Source organism: Emydura macquarii, unplaced genomic scaffold (assembly GCF_026122565.2).
Source record: "Emydura macquarii macquarii isolate MOO-44397 ecotype Brisbane River unplaced genomic scaffold, CSIRO-AGI_Emac_v2 contig_3042, whole genome shotgun sequence".
Taxonomy (NCBI): Eukaryota; Metazoa; Chordata; order Testudines; family Chelidae; genus Emydura; species Emydura macquarii.
In genome coordinates, this window is record NW_027133179.1 from 516286 (window position 1) to 536891 (window position 20606).

At 45.3% G+C, this 20606-nt stretch overlaps 1 protein-coding gene across 5 annotated transcripts in view; it reads right to left on the reverse strand.

Annotated features, from left to right (window-relative positions):
* Positions 1–20606, reverse strand: part of CFDP1 (craniofacial development protein 1) — a 95318-nt gene that overhangs the window by 25242 nt on the left and 49470 nt on the right. The window contains exon 6 of one of the 5 annotated variants that reach the window (XM_067530149.1): positions 12681–13007. The exons of 2 other annotated variants lie outside the window; for them this stretch is intronic. In XM_067530149.1, the coding sequence (XP_067386250.1) occupies positions 12899–13007 (109 nt within the window). In that variant the 3' untranslated portion in view covers positions 12681–12898. Of the gene's footprint in view, positions 1–12680; positions 13011–13916; positions 14362–20606 lie in introns of those variants that run through there. 2 more of the 5 variants (XM_067530148.1, XM_067530150.1) reach the window with 2 other exon arrangements.

Here is a 20606-nt window from a genome sequence, read left to right on the forward strand (position 1 = left end):
AAGGAATGTGCATAACTATCAAAACCACGCAGATTTCTTTCCCTTGGGTTAATTCTCACAAATGCAGCAGTCTACCCAGAAGTTAGCAGAAGATTGGGAATCAATAGCTCCCCACCCCTCCTTCCCACAGCCTGGAACCTGTCACCTCTGCGCGGAAGAGAGTTTAGATCTTTCACCATCATTACAGCAAGAAATGAGCTGCCAGAAGGTGGCTGTGACAGGCAGACTGCTACACCTGGGCTCCATCAGCCCAGAGACCCAAAGGAGGACGTGACAAGCCAAGCGCAAGGCTGTCATCGTCATGGCAAGGATTGCTCGAGGCACTGGGAGAGAGCCTGCTACCTGCACAGCCAGGGCTGGATGTATTTTTGTCTAAGTAAAGCCAGTGGAGAATAAGGAAGGAAAAACCGTCATTCCAACCTCATGGTGGTAACGATTGACAGAATGTCAAACTCTGCAGCTCTAAGATTTGTATTTGTATTGTATTGCTATATTTATTATTAATCTAGTGCAGTGGATTTACATGGTACTCTTCAAGATACACAATGCACCTTAGCTCACATGCACCCACAATCTCAAAGCACTTCATAAAGGGATATAAATAGAATGATTCCCATTTGCAGGATGGGGAAACTGAGGCAGAGGAGGTGAACTATCTAGCTCTTATACAGTGCTTCACAAAGGAGGTCACCATCATCCTCCTCAATTTACAGATGGGGAAACTGAGGCAGACAGCAGCAACATGACTTGCCTGAGGTCACATAGAGAGCAAATGGCAGAGATCCCCAGTCTCATCTCCCAGGCCAGTGATCCGTAGAAGCGCAGATGACCATTCAAGCTTTATAAACGTCCCTCTCTATCTTCGATTTGCCTTTCTAAAGCACAATCCTGGAAAGCATGGAAGGACCCACCAGATATGGCAAGCACATAGCTCAAAGTACAGCCATATTTGGGGGGGTGGGAAGGAATTTTCCCCCAGGCCAGATTGGCCCAGACCCTGGGGCTTGGGGTTTTTTTTTGCCTTCTTCTGCAGTATGGAGCATGGGGTCGAACTAGAGTAACTGGTGGATTCTCTGTAATGGGAAGCCTTTGAATCGAGATTTGAGGATGTCAGTAACTCAGCCAGAGGTTATGGGTGGACTGCAGGAGTGGGGGGAGAGGTTGTGGCCTGTGATGTGCAGGTCATACTAGATGATCACAATGGTCCCTTCTGGCCTAAAAGTCTGAGTCCAAGAACCCCTGACCTGCAAGTTTCCTTTTCTCTGCAGGAAAGCCTCATTAGGGAATGGACGGCAGTTTCCTGCACAGCTCAGAATGTTTTGGGAAGAGATTGCTGCCATGGAGAGCACACTTCCTGCCGGCTGGGCAAAGGAAAATATTCCCCTGGAGCCTTTTAAAGATTGTTGCTAAGGACTTATCTACACAGTCAAAGTATCCCAGCAGTTAAAGCCCCGTGTGTCGACATAGCTAGAGCAGCAAGAAGGTGCTCCCAGCAGTACAGAGGAATAAGCTATCCTGGGATCACGGACCTTTATAGCAGCATAACTGCATCCACACTAGAGGGTTGTACTGGTATAACTATATTGGTGCAAAATCACTCCCCCACCGCCCATCCTTTAGTTACACCAGTACAAAAACTGTACAGGCCAGGCCTAACTCTGGCTCCTTTACCGGATTGTGCATGGCCTGCAGCCATTACAGTTGGCATTCTCCCTGCAGAGTAGGCAGATAGCTAGCTGGGATGAAGTCAAAGCCAGCTCAAGCCTGGGATAGAGATTTTCCTGTGTGGATGGAAGGTGGGTTGAAGGGCAACACCTAGCAAAGGAAATCACAGAGCAGCCCAGTTTAATGCGCTGCTAAGAATCATGAGATATCCCACCAGTCATCAATCCCAGCACACGAGCTAGCACAGAGACACCGTGGATGTGGTTACATAGGTCTGGTCCGGGTAGGGCTTTGCAGAGGCTAACTCTGCAAAGAAGACATGCTCTGATTGGTAGAGATTTCTAATGCAGTCACAGCAAGCTAGCTAATTACATTATGATGACACTGTATGGACCACAGTGGGGGGTTAAGTGAAACAGTCCTGCCTTTTGATACTATAAGGATAGTAACGAATCCAACCCACTCCCAGCCACTTATTCCTGCTCTCACAACTTACCCCAGGCTCCAAGGCCTGCTCTGCACACACCACTGCATCCCTTTAACTAAATCAGTGAGACAGAGCAACTTACACCAGTTATTAGTTACACCAGTGAAACTTCTGTATAGAGACCAGCCACTTTAAATAAAAGGGAAATAAATAAGCCTCTGATTTATTATGTAATATGCAAAGATGGGGTGATGTTGAATATTGGTGAGCCCACAACTGTTATATTTTTGTGATGTATTTAAAACAATTATTAAAAAAACTGTGAAATCCTCCAAATTAATGGCACATGTCAAATAGAAGTGATGAATTACATTGCTTTCACCACTCGTGGGATAATTTCACCATCAAGGTGTTTGTCTTCTTTTTAGTCTGTAAACTCTTTGGATTAGTCAACACACCAGTTTTTGTACTGATTTAACTATACCAGTTTAGAAAACAGATACAATTAAATCAGTCCCCCAATATGGATGTAGTTATATTGGTATAAAAGTGTTTACACTGGCATATTACCACAATAAGTTATTACCATAATAAGCACCTTCATATGGATATAATTATGTCCACGCTAGAGGGCATTCCAAATTAACTAGATTTGTTTCTAAATGGACATACCTGTAGTTAAATTGGTTCAAAAACTTGTGTTTAAACCAATGGCTCTCAACCTGCAGCCCACTTAGCACACAGCTGCAGCCCGTGTGACATCCTTGGGGCCATACAAGTAGTATATATATTGTGTGGATGAGGCCCATGTAACACACAGAGAGTTGCATATGTGGCCCACAATGGTAAATAGGCTGAGAACCACTAAGTTAGACAATGGGTCAGACACTTGGTATTCTTACATGGCTATAAAAAGCAAGCAGGCCAATGGCAGGTAAAAGAAAAGACAGATTCAGTGGTATTTTGTTTCCTGTAAAGCTGAGTGAATTATTGATTTTTTGGTAAAGGGTCTGTAGGAACCAAAATATATCAGTTCAGTTCAAGGTGTAACCGCAAATTTTTGTTATTTTTTTCTCACCATAAACTAATGTGCCCCACACAAAAAAAATGTCATTGTGGGTGAACAAATGTTTTGTTTGACCCGAACAACTAACAAATAAATAGTTTTGTTCTATTTCCATGTGTTTGTTGCCCTTTGTTTGGGTTTTAAAATAGAAATATAGATAAATTTCAAGATGACACATTTTGAAATGAAAAGCCAACACGTTTTGTTTTGAAATGATCCAAACCAATCACCACAATTTTTTAAAAAAAATATCATTTTTCTGGCTGAAACCATTTGCCAAATTCCTGAATAGTTTCTGTGCCCCACAAATTGCATTTTTTGGCAAATTTATTATTTGCTTAAAAAAAAAGGTCCCCCAATTCTAGTTACATCGCCCAAAGTGGTATATATATCACAAAATAGCTATGGATTCTGTTGGTGACTTGTATCCTGCATAGTTATGGGACTAAATTCAGCTCAATAACATTGGTGACAATCTGCAGTAACACCCTTCAGTGACGTCCATACTTAGGCATGGAAATAAATGTGACTTGATTTTCAAAGCTACTGAGTGCTCTCAGATACTATTGACTTCAATGGATTTTGGAAAAATGTTTAAAAGTCAAACCACCAGCCACCATAGCTCTAAGCTGAGACAAGCCCGGAACATTTTTTACTTAAAAGGAATTTATCTGAGAAAGTTTCGAGCAGCTATAATCATCTATGCAAAATTACTCCACTGTGCTACCTTAAAAAAAAAAACAAAAAAACAAAACCCTACGTTTTTTCCTGCTAAACTATTCAGATTTTAATTGGTAACTGAGTTAAAAAACATGCTGGAGCACAAAGCAGAAAGTCTTCCTCTTTTCATGGTGGCTTACTCCATGGTCTTTTGTTTAATAGCAGACTCTTTGTTTAGCATTCCAGTTCTAAGCAGCCTTGAAGTACTCCGGGAATGTCTTGGTTATGATATCCCCTCCAGAGTGATGCATTGACTCATTTCTAGCCAGCAGAGAAGCTGCTCCAAATCGCGTATAAAAAATAACATTAATGGAATTGTTTCAAGACGAAAAGGATTTCAAAGTGAACGATTTGGGATGATACAGCAACTGGTGCAATTCCCACACTGGTTTTTTTTAGTGCTATGTGCCTTGCGGTAGCATAACTGCATGGAGGCTGTAACATCCTAATCAGAAGAGCCTGAGAACGTGAACTGCAATCAACTTCCAGGGAATGAGTGCAGGGCTTCAGCAGTGTGCCAGAGTGAAATGACAGAGGTGGTTTTATAGATGCCTGAGCTTCAATTTTGATCAGCTTCCCACTGTGTCAGTTTAATGCCGTGCTTTGATCAAAACAAGGCAAGAGAGCCAAGATGGGGGCAGGGCAGAAAGGGATTGAAAAAAACAATTAATCTGACAGGTTTGAGAACGTTCAGATTAAAAACGAAGCACGCTGCTTCCCTTCAGCAGATGTTTTGCAAAGTCCAGCGAAAAAGGAAGAGAGAACTCGGATAAGGGAAAGCCCCCCAAAAATTAAAGTAGAGTGAACAGTTCCAGGACTCTCCAGCCTAGCACAACTGTATATCTGCAACAGGAAATAAGCTAGAGTTACTTGAAACCCAATGGACCAATTGCTTCGCCGTTCCATGGAACGACACAAATCGTGCAGGCTGCACACAACACAGTGTCAGTGAGTGGCAAGCTCGCCCTGGCAGCATATGGGACTTTGGGGGGCAATAAACATTTGTACATTACTACATGCAGACATAAAACCTGAATTAGGAGTCAAATATGTTTAATTGCTTTGGGATGGGGAATACATCACTGCAGCACACGTGAGAATTTCATTTCTTTTTACAAAACAGCTCCATTCAAAGATGAAGAAATTGCCTAATATTTGAGGGGTGGGATTTTGGAAGTAAACGGGAAAAGCCCTAAAGCACCAAAAAGTATTTACGGCATAAAACAACACAGTCCAAACAAAGCGAAAGGAAGAAGTCAGGGTTAGCTACTGAAAGTGTCTCACAGGAGAAAGGGTGCAGTGGGGCCCAGTTTCCAGCCCCTTGCTATCTGCAGTGCTGTCAACTCTCTTATTTTATCACAAGCCTCATGATACCTGGTGTTCTGCTAGAAGCTCGAGTTCCTGGAATCATGTGATTAGGCGAAACTCTTGGCTTGCATTTGTTTTTGAAAGTGAGTTTCTAAGCCCTGTGGTTGTGGAAAAGGTTTCAAAACAGACCTGACTGCTCCCCACAGGCTCACAAACCAGGAAGCAAAGAAAAAAACCCCGCATGTTTTTAAAATGTCCTGCTTTTAAGCTAAATCTCATGAATTTTTCAGGGCTTGACTCATGGTTCCTGAATGCTTGGGGTGTATAGTGCTGTCAGTGGGTCTGTGCTCATTCCTGGCTTGGCAGCAGCTGTTCAGAAGAGTGTGTTCCTGTATAAACCAACTGCACTGGGAATGTATTTATTATAACTCCCCAGAGAAAGAAAATGGAAAAAGCTGAGCTTTCCTGGCTGCCACCTTACAACTGGGGTAGAATTGCAGAGTTCCCTTCCCCCACTCCCCAATAGCTGGGAACTAAGCTGTGGAGTGGCAGGCAGAAAAGGCATCAGGAAAGGGCTTTTGCTTCTCCTGTCCAGCAACCAGAGGTAGCTTCCCAGTTCCCAGACACAGATCAGCCAGAAGCCGATATTGAAGCTGGAGCCCCAAACATGGCATAAGGACAGCAACCTGGGAAGGCTCCCAGCACCCGCTGATTGCCACACAGCCAGGGACAGCACGAGGCTGAGCATCTTGGGAGAGTGATGCCCTGGAATCACGGGCAAGTGTCCCCCTGCCTTTTGCACGGGTCTCTGGCGAGTATGAGCCAGGTATGTTTTCAAACTCTGGGCTCACTGCTAAGTGACCTACCAGCTGGAGAGGAGGGAAAATGGCCGGCTCCGAAAGGGAGACGGAGACAGCGCTGTTCCTGATGAACTAGAGCCCACATCACAAAATCCACCACCATGCTTCGGGACTCAGCAGACCTGGCATTGGTTCCCACAAACTACCTGTATACACTTGGGGAAGCTCCCATTGATCAATGGAAGTCAGGTGCCTAAACAGCTTTGAAAATCTGGTCTCTCTGCATCAAATCCTTTAGCTTGCACGGTAGAGATCAGTGGGGCAGTGCTGAATGTCTTGGGTGCACACTCTGCCGAGGGCTCTCACTTGGCTTGTCACAGTCACGCAACAGAATTTGTATCAGGCGTGCACATTTGCACCAGGGGATGTAGTTGAGCAGGGGAACAGCTTCCCAAGGAATGGGATGGAGCCCCCTCAAGTCCTTCACTTGAGATTGGATGTCTCTTTCTAAAACACACACTCAAGTTCAACACAATATCTCAAGTTCGCTCCAGAAATCCCTGGGAGAAAGTCTCTGGCCTGTGCTGGGCAGCAGCCCAGACCAGGTAACTGTAACGACCCCTTACAGCCTTCCCATCTCTGAGCTGCCCCACAGCCCTAGTCTCAGCATGGTGTACGCCAAGATGAAGCAGGCAATAGAGACCAGGTTCCTCTTTTGCCTCTGGAGGTGACCCCCGAGCATCAGCGATGCAGGCACACTGTTTGGACGAGGAGCTTGCAATGGGACGGCACGTGGCATCTGACAGCAGCGGGATCAGGTGTGGGTTTGAAACTCCCCAGGAGCTTGACTTTTCAGTGGGACATTTTGTCTTCGTTGGGTCGGAGCCGGACTACGCAGAAAGGGAGGTGGGAGTGGATGATAGCAAAGCAGAGCATGTCGTTTGCTGCACCTTCTCCCAACAAAGCAGTGAACAGATCCCACAAGAGAAATCATGTTGCAGTCGGGAGACAGGCTCTGCCACTAGATAGAATGGGATCTGCTTCTGTTTAACATTACATACACAGGGCGAGACCAAGTTAGATGCTGCGATTGGAAAGGTTTTGCTATTGCAGATGTAAGTCTCCGCAACTGGTGGGTATATGGCTCTAGTGGCTTTAAAAGGAAGGATAAGTAACGCAAGGCTAGAGCCAGCTGACATGTCACTCGAGGGCTTGGTAAGGTTCAATAGCTACTGCGTCTGAGCATAACTTGTCTCAATAACCCTCTAGATAAGAGTGCAGGATTTGCTGCACCAGCTCACACCAACGGTCCATCTAGGACAGCCTTTGGGTTCTAGAAGAAGCATATTCCATGCTTCAGAGGGGAACGAGGCAGGGAGATATCAGTCCAGCAGACACCCAATCAGCTGTGGAATGCTGCACATGAAAGTAACGTTCCCTCTGAATATTACAGGTGATCAGATCAGTGCTCTGATAGGAATACCATTTTCTTCTTGCTAGGCCAAGCATCCCAGCATGAGACATTTTTACCCCAAACAGAACTGCTGTTTCTGTTCTTGCATTTAGCAGAGCTTGAACCTCACAAACCTCGCCGGTGTAAATTCAAAGCTTCCTGGATTACTCCTCCCTTTGGACTCCAGTAACAGCCTCAGCTCCCTGCAGTTTCTGTGCTCTGACCTAAGCCTAGCATACAGTCTGCTGGTCTTCCCCCGATCTGACAATTTAAATAACTCCCCATTCCCCTTGAGTCTGTCTGTTTTCATTCCATGCAACGTAGTCCCCTCTCGTTCAACTGGAGCACAGGTCCTTTTGTGCCCCAACATCAGTTTCACTTCAGCATTCTCCTCTTTGAGAGCTAACGCCTGCTAGAATGGACTGGATCTCACAGCACACCCATATCCAGCCCGTCAGGATATGGATATGCATCCTCCGTCATCCCATCGGCCTCTCGTCATTCCTGGAGAGTATTCCCTGGCATGTCAGCGATAAATGGGAGTACTATCAACGAGGCAACTTCTCCTTTCTTTCTGGACTCTGTCGGTGATGATTGCATCAAAGGATCAGGCCATCCTGGCTCTCCTGATGAGCCACTTGAAAGTTGCTCATTGTAGAGTTTGCTGGAGGCCTCGTGCTACGTGGGTATTTACAGAAGCATCCCCTCCTGCTCCAGCCGAGTGCTTGGGATGCAGTGAAACAGGCAGATTTCTAAAAATACACCACAGCATACATGGAAAAGCCACTTCCAGTCATTTAACACTTCAAACTTATTCCAAGGAGCTGATATCAGCTGAGGGCAGGGAGGAGAAGAGGACAGCTATGAGGCTCACCGTGGTCATTCTAAAACAAACACCTTGCTAAAGACTCCTTTAGCGCCTTTTAAGAGTGGGGAGAGATGGACAGATAGCTTCACTTCACCAGTCTAGACTCTCCACTGTAGTTTTCCTTTCACTTTCAACTAAAAACACTACGTGGGAAAAAACCCTACTCACAGCAGTTGCAGGGCCTTGCACAGTGAAGACACACACATCGTTGTTAGCGGATGGGGAGCTGGCCCAAAGATAAAAGGGCCAAACTCACGATAATGGATGGCAGACACGGCCACGATCCACAGCAAGAGCTGGCCTGGGCCAGTACTTGGTAGCATGCCATCCTGCTACCTCCTCGTTGGCCTGCTCAGTTGCTGCAGAATCAAAGTTTTTTAGAATAATGTTTCTAGTCTTTGCCGTTGCAAAGGAAGCATCCATCTGTGACCCTTCTGCAGCCCGGTGGAAGCCTGAGGGTGGACATCAAGAAACAAAAGTTTTGCGAGAGGTAGGAACCCACTTCATTTATCTCCGAGGGATGTTAAGCATGTTGCTATTTATACTGTCACTGGCTAACCACTTCCTTTTATTGCAGAAATATGCCGCTACTGTGGGCTTGTGGTTAGATCTTGGGTTTATGGGTGGAGCTTGAGTAGAAGCACCACTTCCTATGCACATAACTGTGTGGAGAGGAAGTTTCTCTGGGAGGTGTGCGCTAGCTCCTTGGACTCCTTTGAGGAACAGTAGGTTCTGTTCCAAGGTTCACTGCTCCCTCTAGAACTTGGATTTTGAACCTTTGACCTGCACTCCCTTCCTGTTTTCTCATTTGTTGTCCCCTGGACTCAGCTGAGCCCTATGTTCTATTTTGCGGCCTTTACTCTCTGAAGAGAAGGAGGGCCTTTGGGCTACCTTGGCAGGGATCAAAAGACCTGGAGCAGAAAGGAGGAAAATTAGGCTATGTCTATGCTATGTCTACACTACAGATTCTACAGCAGCACAGCTGTACCGCTCCCATGTAGCTGCTCTATGGGAGAGAGCTCTCCCACTGGCATAATTAAACCACCAAGCAGCAGTAGCTATGTCTCCCACTGACATAGTGCTGTCCACACCGGCGCTTTTGTCGGTGAAACTTATGTCAGCCGGGGGGAAGGGCGGGGGGTTTACACCCCTGACCGACAAACATTTTACCAACCAAAGTGCTGGTGCACACTAAGCCTTACAGGAACAAGACAAGTTGTATATTGGATTTTGAGGTTTGGGACAGAAACCAAGCACAAGTTGGAAATCATTCATTACTCACATCCTTAACCCTGCTGTTTGTTTTTATTTAAAATGTTGTTGCTTGAGAAAGCCTTGTGGAGAGACAGATCTCATTTCATGAAGCCCCAGTTAAACAGCCATACTCCAGCATATTTAGGGCTTTCGGGCTACCTAGAACACAAACAATAGGCCACGCTATTCCTCAAGGCAGAATAAGCTGACAAGTTTACGCAATTACCATTGAACTAGATATTTTATGTGCTATATATTTTTGCCCAATCACTATTCTAAAGCTGCTACAATTTTTAATCTATGTATTAAAATGACTGTATCCAGAATTGAAGCCACTGGACAATTCACTGTCAATCAATGGCTAACAATGGGCGGATTGGAAGCCGGTTTGAGATTTCCAGATTTATTACTGGGTCGTTAGCGGACTGGGCATTTGTCAGAGCCAAGCGCTCTGTTAGCTACAGATGCTCCTCTCCCTCGTCCAGCAGTAACATTAGTGATGAAAAGCCACCTGCTCCCACAGTATCTACCCTAGAGCAACAAAACAAACATGATGTTTGCCTCTTTTACGGTTTCCATCCTGCTGCTTCAATCCCGATGATGCCAGAATTTCTAGTGCAATGCGTATCAGACAACAGGAGAAAGTGGGAAGGCATCAGAGCGATCTGTCCCTTCACTACACACCCTTCAGAGGACTCACTCAGCCTCCATGACAAGGGACACAGGCTCACACTGCATTCCTCACACAGGCACTCCCAGCTGACAATGCTGTGCAGAAGGCAGCTGGGCTCAGTGGAACGGATCCAGTTATTTCTTACCCCAGGATCAGGCTGGGGAAGGATTAAATATGCCTCTTGTTTTCCCAGTCGATCCCAAATTTTGTCATGCCACCAGTGGCCGGGCCGGGTACTGCTCGTGCCTGAATAGGCATGGACAGCATTCCCTTTGAAGTCAGTCAGTACTCTTCCTTGAAATGGGCAGAGGGGTTCCTTGTTCAATAACGCGAGGCAAACCCCCTTTCCTCTCCCAGAGCTGAGCATGCTGCCAGCTGCAGGATCATGAGACCGGAAGCGTGTTTCTGCAAGACGCTGACTGGGCGAGCTCAGAACAGTCGGTTTTAGAACACAAATGAAACCAGGGTGCCCGAGGGCTCAGATTTCAGAACTGTGTAACCACTGCTACACAGGATTATTTGCATGCCCAGCCACCACAGCAGCTGCAAGTCAAAATGGTCAGCTGGGCATCTAATTGGTCATTTGAATGTGCAACTGAGGGTGGACAAGTCTCAAAAGCTAGACCCAGCTGAGTAATTTACCCAACTCTGGGCTGAAATTCCCCAGCTTTAATCATGCAGTGGAGGTCCTAAAGCTTTGTTTGGAATGTCACTAGTTCAGAAATAAAAGCACAAAGATTTTGTTCAGAAACCCAAACCGTAGACTGCTTAATACCAGGAGAGCAGCCAGTCAAAGCCTTCCAGTCATTAGGCAGATTATATTTAAGAGCCATGTGTACAGCTGATCACAGAGAGCTATTCCTTAAAGGATTCAAATTACAAGACTGTGCACCTCAGCAAGCAATCTCATTTAATAGTCAATTAGTGGAGACGTGCCCTTCAGAGTTAAAGTTCACTGAAGAAAAAAATGCAGAGGCATCGGCTTTCCCCCCCACTTTTGCTATTAAATCAAGACAGCTGATCCACTATTCTAGCCCAGCACTAATTGGAGAGATGGCAGGGAGAGCGTGTGTGTGAGACACAGAGGGAGAAAGAGCATGCCAGCAGTTTTATACCACTCCACAATATAAAAATCAGCACAAGAATCTTCCTGATAATTCACAATTCTGCTGACAATAGAAAGGAACTAGATAAATTACAGATCCAAAAGAAAAAACAAACTTTTTGAATACAAAGCACTCTTTCTTGACTCTTTAAGAGACCAGAACATTAAATTAATATATGGCCAATTAAAATCTTCCCAAAAGCAACCCCCATGAAGATTCTACTACCTAAAAGCTAAACGCAGTCTCTGGCACATTTGACAGGGAAACAGGTAACTAATGGCAGATTAGCACAATGCTTATTCATGAGCCTCAGCCAAATTACAGCATGGGGATGGGCAGGCTACCAATGTGCAGCCACAGGCTATTAACAAGCAATATGAGAAGGCGCATACACCAAGTTTTACAAGCACAGAATGCTAGTGTAAAACCAAGGCTCAAGGGCATTGTGCTCCAGTATTGCCCACCCCAAGTGTTCAAATGTCATGAGTCAGGCCCCCAAAAGTCATGAGTTTGGCTTAAAAAATAATACATTTAGGTTCTTTTTATTTGCCTTCTGATTTCTGTGCCTTTAGAGTGCACTTGGGTTACGTTTTCAAGCCTTCCCTTGCAACCATGGAAGCTAGCAGCTTACTCTTTGTTTTTTAATGAAAGCTGGGATTCTCACCTGATCATTTGCCTCCAAGAGCTGGGGCTTTAAGAAAAAATGACCAAATATTCTGAGACTTGGCAACATTGTGTCCTGTTAGATTTTGTACCATTCCTCTCTTGAAATTCAATAGGGCACTGGATGGCTCAGGGGATTTGTAATGAGTACAGAAGTTTTTAACTCTAGCTTGTTGGTTAGAATCCAGACCAGCTATCAGCTCGGGGCAGCTCTTTGGTCACCTACGTCGAAAAATTTGGGGGAAAGATATCACCATAGAACACATGCTCATAATTGGCACCTAGTCCTGGCAGATCTAACAGAGAGGCCAAGGATTATGTGGGCCATGGAGGCTGAATTATCCTTTTGTCCCAAGAAGTGGATCTCCCCAAGTCACGATTGTGAACAGATGGTTCATATAGCAAAGGGGCAGGATCCAGAAAACAGGAGGGACTAGGGAGTCAGTCACCACTAGGGACTAGGGAGTCAGTCACAGGTGTGTGACTATGGGATCTGACAGTCAAGCTGGGCTCTTTCTGGCTTGATAAAGAGTGTGCAGGCCAGATTCTGGACTATGCAACACCCATATGATTCCATTGTCTCAACAGAGTTGTACAGGAGTAAATCAGAACTTGGTTAAATCTGTTAACGGGTGAGTAAAAATGGAAACCAACTCTCTGCCCTATAGCTGCATTGACGTTACAGGCCTGTCAGAAGTACGAAAAACAAATCAAAGCAGTACAAAAAACTGAACAGATCTGACTCAACACACCGAAGGGAGCACAGAGAGTCACCTTTCAGAGGTGAACCACATTTTAATGAAGCAAATGGAAAAGGTTTGACTTAAGCAAAACTGACACTCTCTTCTACCCAAATATTTGCCCCAAGGCATAGCTTGGAAGTGAGATCCTTACATTAGGGGCAGAAAACAAGATTTCCGTCTCCTTTCCTCTCAGCAGGAAGACATCTGAGCATTTCCCAGGTGTTCCTCACTTCAAGTTGGCAGACACTGCTGCACCGAATTCTTCTGAGAGCACAGTGAAGGAGAAAGTCAGGCTATGTCAAGGTAAAAAAAACAAATATTCCTTCTAACGTTTCTGATCTGATCTGCCCTATGCAAACTGATTGAGACAGAGTGTTTCCTTGCCTGGGTTCTGCTGGCTTCCTGACTATGCAGGGTGACCAAGAAAAAGGTGATATGTCTTAAAAGATAAAAGATGATTTGAAAAACTAGTGGACATTGAAGATAGGAGGAAGGATGAAAGCAGGTGCTGCAGGAGGAAGAGTAACAAGACTCCGCTCACCACGTTAACAGATTAGCTACTAAAGCAAACAGATTCTAATCATGGATCTTATACCAGTACTGACACATTAGGCTTTTAGAACTGGTACCAGGCTTTCCTCTCTCTGTTATTACCATCATCACCGCGACAATCAGGGACCATTGTGCAAGTGAAGGTTAGAGAACAGTAAGTGAATCAGAGAGCATTGGGACAGTAGCCCTAAATATTGGGACACTCTGGGCTAAGCCATTGTGAATAAACCTGGGGGGTGGGGGGAAATGCATTTGCTCTTTTGCAGGAAATTCTGTGATTCTGAATTTTTTTGTTTTCATTTGACTTTGAAATTTCCTGCAAAACAAAATTCCAAAAACATTTTTGGTGTGTGTCGATTGAAGTGTTTTGTCCCGGGCTGGATCTTTGTAAACCATTTTTCATGTAGAAAGAATTTTGCTCCCAAACAAAACATGCCATTCTGAAAACAGTGAAATGGGACAATTTGCCATTACTGAAACTCTGTGTTTCAGAATGGGGATAAGAATGGGGAAATAGGACAAACTTTTGTCCAAATCAAGATTTTTCAAAATGTTCTGAGTGCAAATAAAATGGCATTTTCCAAGAAAAAAAACATTTCACCAATTTTTTTTCACCAGCTTCAACTGTAATTATCCTGCACATGGACTGAAATAATTCACCCCAATAACACTCTGCTCTTCTCTAGCACCTTTTGTCAGAGGAGCTCCAGAGTGAAGGAACTCAGCCTCACTACGTCCTTGCGAGGCAGATCTCCCCCACACCGCAGATGGGGGAGCCAAGGTACAGGGGGGATAAGTGACTTATGTAAGATCATAAGCAAAGTCCGTGATGAAGCTGGGCTGGAAGCTATCAGAGCTGGCTCCCAGTTCCCTTCTAAAACCACCTGATCCCCCTTTCTTTGCACCTGCTGCTGTTTGGGGTACTGAGGCAGTAACAAGTGGATGGCTTAGGGATAAAATGATAGGCGACTGGGTTTTCTTTGAGAATCAGTCAGCTGGACATGCTGTTGAGGTGCCCCAAATGAACTTCTTGTCTAAGTCGTTTCGGCTAGCAGCTGGCGAGCTGCAGATCCAGACGCCATGCGAGGAAAGCGGATGGAAGCCGGAGGAACAGCATCAGCACCCAAAAGGTTAAAGAGGTTTGGACAGATGAGTGAAGGAGGTTTGAGATACAGGGTTTTACAAAGTCTTGATTTCTGAAAGTGGGATTTTGGGCTAATGCTTCGCTGGCCCCCTTCAATAACCACCCCTGTGGATTACAGACGCAGGAGGCAACCTGGCAAGCCCCAAATCAGCTGTGGAAATAAGCCATTTGGCATCTCACTGCCTCCTGTTCCCCAGACCTAGTGGCAGCCAAAGCCAGTAACTGAGTATCAAACTAACCAAGAATCCCCCTCGACACCCCCCGCATGAGATAACGCTCTGTTGCTCTACACAAAAAAACAACTCTCACCACAGCCCCATCGCTTCTTTCAACCTACAGAGCAGGGATGAACGATTGGCACAAGGATATTAAATATTGTTCCAGACTCCCCTGTAAAAGGCTACGTGGGAACTGCTAGCACGCTCCCCTTCAGCACGTACTGGCATGAATGCAATCGGCATGCCATTCCCCAGTGCTGCCATGGCAAATGTTGCAAGGACAGTACGTTTATACCATGTGTGTCATGCTTAAAGAGGACATGCAAAGGATATTTTTCTTTTAAGATCGGGGGTTTGTGCCCTTTTTTATGGATAAAGGCAACTGAAAAGGGTTCAATCACTCCCCACCCCTCCATAAGCTTTCCCCCCTGCTTCTTCCTTACTGTAGAAATACTAGCAACGTCAAGTCTAGTTCTGCTTAATTTTACTGGAGAACTTCTTGGAGGTCTCAAGGCTCTTTATCTCCTTAACTGAAGGTTGGAGGGTTGCATCTGTAACAAAAATGCCCTTTCTCCAAAAGGTTTATTAGTCATTGAGGTTAACTGCCAAAGCCAAACAGAAGCAGAGGTCTAAGCAGCCCTTCCAGTGACTCAGCTTTCACTCTCGAGTCTTGCCAATGTCATCTCCTTAATACTGCAGTCCCTCGTCAATCTTACAAGGCATGCAAGAAATTAATTTCTGATATAAACCACAAGGAAAACATTTTACAAGACTAAAAACCTTTCCAGTCTGCTATATCCCTTGTGTAAGAAGAAGCCCAAAAGGGTAAACACACCCCTTTTCAGGTCACCTTTGAAGTATGCAGAATAAAGCATATTTAATCCCCCATACTTCCCTACTCACTTCCTAAGATTTCATTTGCCATGAGACCGAACTATAGCATAGGTAGTCCTGTCCCATATTTTAAGAAGTCGTGATGGGAGGGTGGAAAAGAAGAAAGACCATGAGGCCCATGATTCTTTTCCACCACAGGTTTGGAGAGAGGAAAAGAAAACAGAACATTTGATATTTAAACTCTAGATCTTCTGAATTAAAAAAAAATTATTGGAGAAGTTCAAGCAAGGGAGGTGTCTTTTCAGCAATGTTGGAATAAGAATTAGATCAGCCCTTTAATTAATGCAGGCAGGAACTAGCTGAGGCCGAGAATTATTATTGAATTTTTACTGTTAATATTCTGAATAGAGGTTAATTGCTTTGCCTACTGTTCATCCGCCTTGAAGTGAGAATTAAAAACAATGAATAGACAGGTTATCTAGCTGGGGTGGGGCTTCTGAAGCACATCTCTCTCTCCCCCATTTAAATGCCCCTTTTCCTCAGTTCTTATAGCAAAATTCTCATTTAGAAGACAATTATTTAGCCCAACCTGTTCCAAAAGTGACTAGTGATTTTTGGTGTCTCAGTTTTATGGTGCTGAAGTTGAAACACCTTAAAGGTCTGACTCTTTCTCACCCACTGAAAATCAAGCCCCTTTACGATGTCTTAAGAGTTGGACACTCAAACACACTAATCCCTTTTGAAAATCGTGGGCTTAATATTAATATTGCAGTAGTATCCAGAGACCCTAGTCAGGACTGAGGACCCACTGCGCTCGGGGCTGTACATGCAAATTCCAACACCCAAAAAGCTGATCATCTAAGAGGCAACGCTAGATTTTCCCAAAGATGGATTAGTCTGGGTGGGCTCCCTCCTCTATCCTTTTCATACTCAAGATTTTCTCCCTTTCAGACAGAGTAGCTTCTGTAAGAAAGGAGAGCTCTTTCATGAGTTCAGACAGTTGTGCTAACTATAGCTTCTAGTTTAAAACAATGATGCCAGATGTTCCCTTGAAGAAAGAGAATGAAATTTTCTATATTTTTAAAAACAAACATTTTTTTAAAAAAGGAATTTGCTGAAAGCCACTAAGTGCTTCCCATTGAACAAGCACTTGCTCAAAACCAGGACATCAGACTGAACAAGCAAGCTGAAAGAATGCTTTCTTGATTTAAAGACCGCAAAGGATGGTGTCCCATGATAAATGGTTAATAACCCTCAGTTCAAATTTGCTCCTTATTTCTAGCCTGAAATTGTCTAGCTCCATTTCCCACCTGGATATAGTTTTACCTTTGTCTGCCTGCCTTTGTCTCCTCCCCACATAGGAACGGATGGGCCATCAAGTCACCTTTTAGGGCTTATCATCTGAACACGTAGATTTTCACCCCAGCTTGCCGCAAACTACGGGTTCGTATAGACAAGCCCTTTATGAACCGTTATAATCCGAAAGCCCCATTTAGATCCTTGTCCACATTATAACTATAAGAGTCAGGGGATCTAATGACACCGTGGTTACACTTTGTAGCACAGCTGAGGACTAAGGCTAAAACCTTGGACTGTAAGGCCACAGCGGCTGTCTTCACTGCAGTTAACTTGGGCTCTGACTCGGGCATTGCCCCAACCCCTCTCCTGTCCCCACACACAACCATCTCACCCACATTCAGAGGTGCATTCAACCTGGCTGGCTGGCTTATCTGACGCTTTAGCTAAATTCCAAGGGAGGCTTTCACTTGGCCAGGTAACCAGTCCACTTTGCAATGAGGGTGCAAGCTAAACCGCTCAAGTGCTGGCAGTCCTCCAATGCTGTCCCACAATTCCCCCGCGTGCCCAGAAAGGCAAACAAGTCCTCCTGCAATTCAGTGAGAAAGAATCAGAATGGACCAGCTTATTGCAGCACAAAGAAGTCCTAGAGACACACCCGGGGGCATGCAGCACCTGTAAGGATGCAGTAACTTGGATAGGGCCTTGCCTTGTCACTATGCATAGCCAGGCTAGGCCAACCCAGGTGCCAACCACCCAAGTTAACTCTGCAGTTAGTATGTCCACATGGCGCACTAAGCCTGGGCTCTGACTCAGATTTGAGTCCAAACCACACTTCTGTCCACACACAAATCAATCTGACTTGAGTCAGCAAGCGCTCAGTTCCTAGGGGAGTGGGTCAGAGCCAGAGCCCCACTGAGACTCTAGGCCTAACCCTGTCATTCTGCAGCATGGACATAGCTCAAGCTGCAGACCCAAGTCAGGAGGTCTGCTAGTGCAGTACGGATGCGTTACTATGGCCACAATTGTAAACCCCTGGGTACACCACATTGTGGATGTTTAAATGCAGGCTTGGAAACAGTCCACAAGCCCAGGCTCCCACAGATGCAGACTTAGTTTGCAGGGTGGACATAGCCTTAGTCTGGTTATAGGGACAAATTAAGCCTCTTATTCTCCTCATCTATCAATCACATCGGAATCACCCAGAAGTCTCCGCTGACAGGGAGACCTAACACCACGGGCTGCCAGAGAGCTGGCAGACTTCTGACATCTTTCTGCATGCAGCTCAAGTGCTGCTTTGCCCTACAAAGCTCTGGATGGTCTGGAACCTCATTACATGAGAAACTGCTTCTCCTCCTAGACTCTGTCTGATGCAATGAGTAAAATCAGGAGAGATGGCAGTTCTTAAGAGCAAAAAACCAGGATTGGCAGCAGATGTTTTCAGCTGAGGACTCTCTCCTGCAGAGCCTGTTCCCTCTGGCACCTCACCGTGTGGGGAGGACTTAGAATGCAGTGCAGGGCAGACGTTCTATAGCAATGAGGCGCTGCCTGCGTGCAGACAATGGGGCTTTTGTGCAGTAAAATAGCAGGGTCTGGCCACCTTGCGCTGGAGGGTATTGTTTTAATTGTGTGCTTTTCAAAACTGGTAAGGAACACAGGAGGTACATTAATGGGCATTGTGTATAAACAAACAAGTCTCTGGTACATAATGGACATTGTTAGGTGTCTGAATGGCACACAAAGTTGCAAGAAAGTTCAGCGACCCAATCTAGGCCTCCAGTGTTCTGCTTCTCTCTAAATACCATGCCGAAAGCCCCTGCAGACACACAAAGTACATGCACTCTGCTGTGTTTGGATCCTTTTCTATTTCCTGCTGCCCATGTCCTCCTCCATTTCCCTGGCTTCCTTTCAATTGTATTGTGACCATTCGTTATTTCTTTGCCCTCTTCCTCCTCCTCTTTTGAAGTGTGCAGACTGAGGAGTAGGGGGTGATGGAATCACAGCTGAACAGAAAAACAAGCTTCTGTATACTCAGAATGCAAGGCTCTCTCAGAAGGGAAGCTAGCATCAGCCTTAACCATGGAAGGAACAGCACCCATCCACACTAAGAGGTAGGCCCCTGCAGAAATTCAAGTGCATGTGCCTGAAAATCATTGCCAGTCACTGTGACCTTGATACGTTCTACTGGGTGCTACCAGGTGTTGGCTGGTTCCCTGGACCAATAAGCTTGGTTAGCATATAACTATAGAATAACATTTTTACTCCTTTGTCCCCAAATCAACAACGAGGAGGGCTACCAGTGTGTTTTACAAAGAACTCCAATGCACAAGCAAGAAGATTCTCCCGAGAGCTGAGTTGAGCTGAGGAAGCTCATTTTTTCAAACAGGGAGTGCTGGAAAGCCGCAATGGAGACGGTGCCATGTAAGCGCTGTGAATGCTGCAGATCCGACTTTCTAATGCACTAACTCTGCTCACACTGAAAACATGGACTCCAGCATTGAGGTCAGCAGGCGCAGTTAGGCCAACGCTGAGCACTTCTGAAAATACCACCCTACAACTTCCTTTCTTATGGGTGCCATTATCTTAAAGAGTGGCTTTCAAACCAACATGAAACTAACTGAGCACACCCTTGAGAGACAAGCCTCCACGTTACAACTCAACAGACAGCCTGCACACTCACCCACCACAAATCAGACCATATATAGCCTCCATCTTCCCACAGTTGTCTATGACTGTCATTTCCAGATGCTCAAAGATCCTCTGTGCTCATTACAGCCTGTTGTCCGGATCCAGGAGCAAAGTCACCAAGCTGACTGTGGTGCCAGTTATCTCAATAACAACAAATGGATGTCAAAAAACAGGATCAGGAAAGAGAAATAGGTGTGAAAGGAGAGAAGTGTCTCTGACCAAACTCAAGTAACTCAGGTGGTAGGGAGATCAGAACAAATTACGTTCAGTTGGTTTAGTAAGTACCTTTTCATATAAAATGTTCTTACCACAGTGCAAGAGTCCCACGTAATGAAAGGCAGAGTGGCTACAGCTCAGCCTGGCGCCAATGGCTTTCAATCTGGCCTAAATCATAAGCATGCAGACACAACTGGGGGGGAAGGAGGGGAAGAGGGAGAGGAGAAGGAGGATTTCAGATTACAACAGAAACAGCACTTGTCCCTTGCTTTATATGGCAGAGAGGCACTTTCCATGGCTTTTGGCTTTAAGGATATTTTCTGTTCCATTCCTGATGCGCTCGGCGAGGCCAGGCCAAACCCTGTTTTAAATCCGTGAAAGAAACTAGGCCGGGTCCCTGGAGTGTCTTAGCTCCCCTGTGGAAAAGGTTCGGTTTTGCCTAGTTCTGCAAATCAGACATACCCGTAGTCCTCACTATTACTGTGGGGAGCAGTGCTCCCCTCCTCGGCCTTCTCTTCTGCTGCAACATAGCCTCTATAAAGCATGTTGCCTTGCAGAAGATCAAGGCTTCATGTCATTTATTTCTTCCCCTTACAATGGGCTACGGGAAATGCACTTTACTATGTCAGGCTGTACCTTATTTCTAACATGTGCATGTACACGCAGCTTTATATAAATGAAGACACACACAGATCAAACAGAAGCACTACCTCTCTCTTCTTTCCCATGAACAGATCTGCTGGGGGCATTTTCCGCTGTAGAGAAAATGACTCTTCTTTGGTGGACTCAACTGTGGAACAGCAGGTAGCCCTGTATGCTGAGGGGCTCTGGAGAGGCACAGAGATGTTTGCATAAGCTGTTTTGTGAGTCTTTAGCACCCAGTGATATTGTGTTCCTGAAAGCTGGAACAAT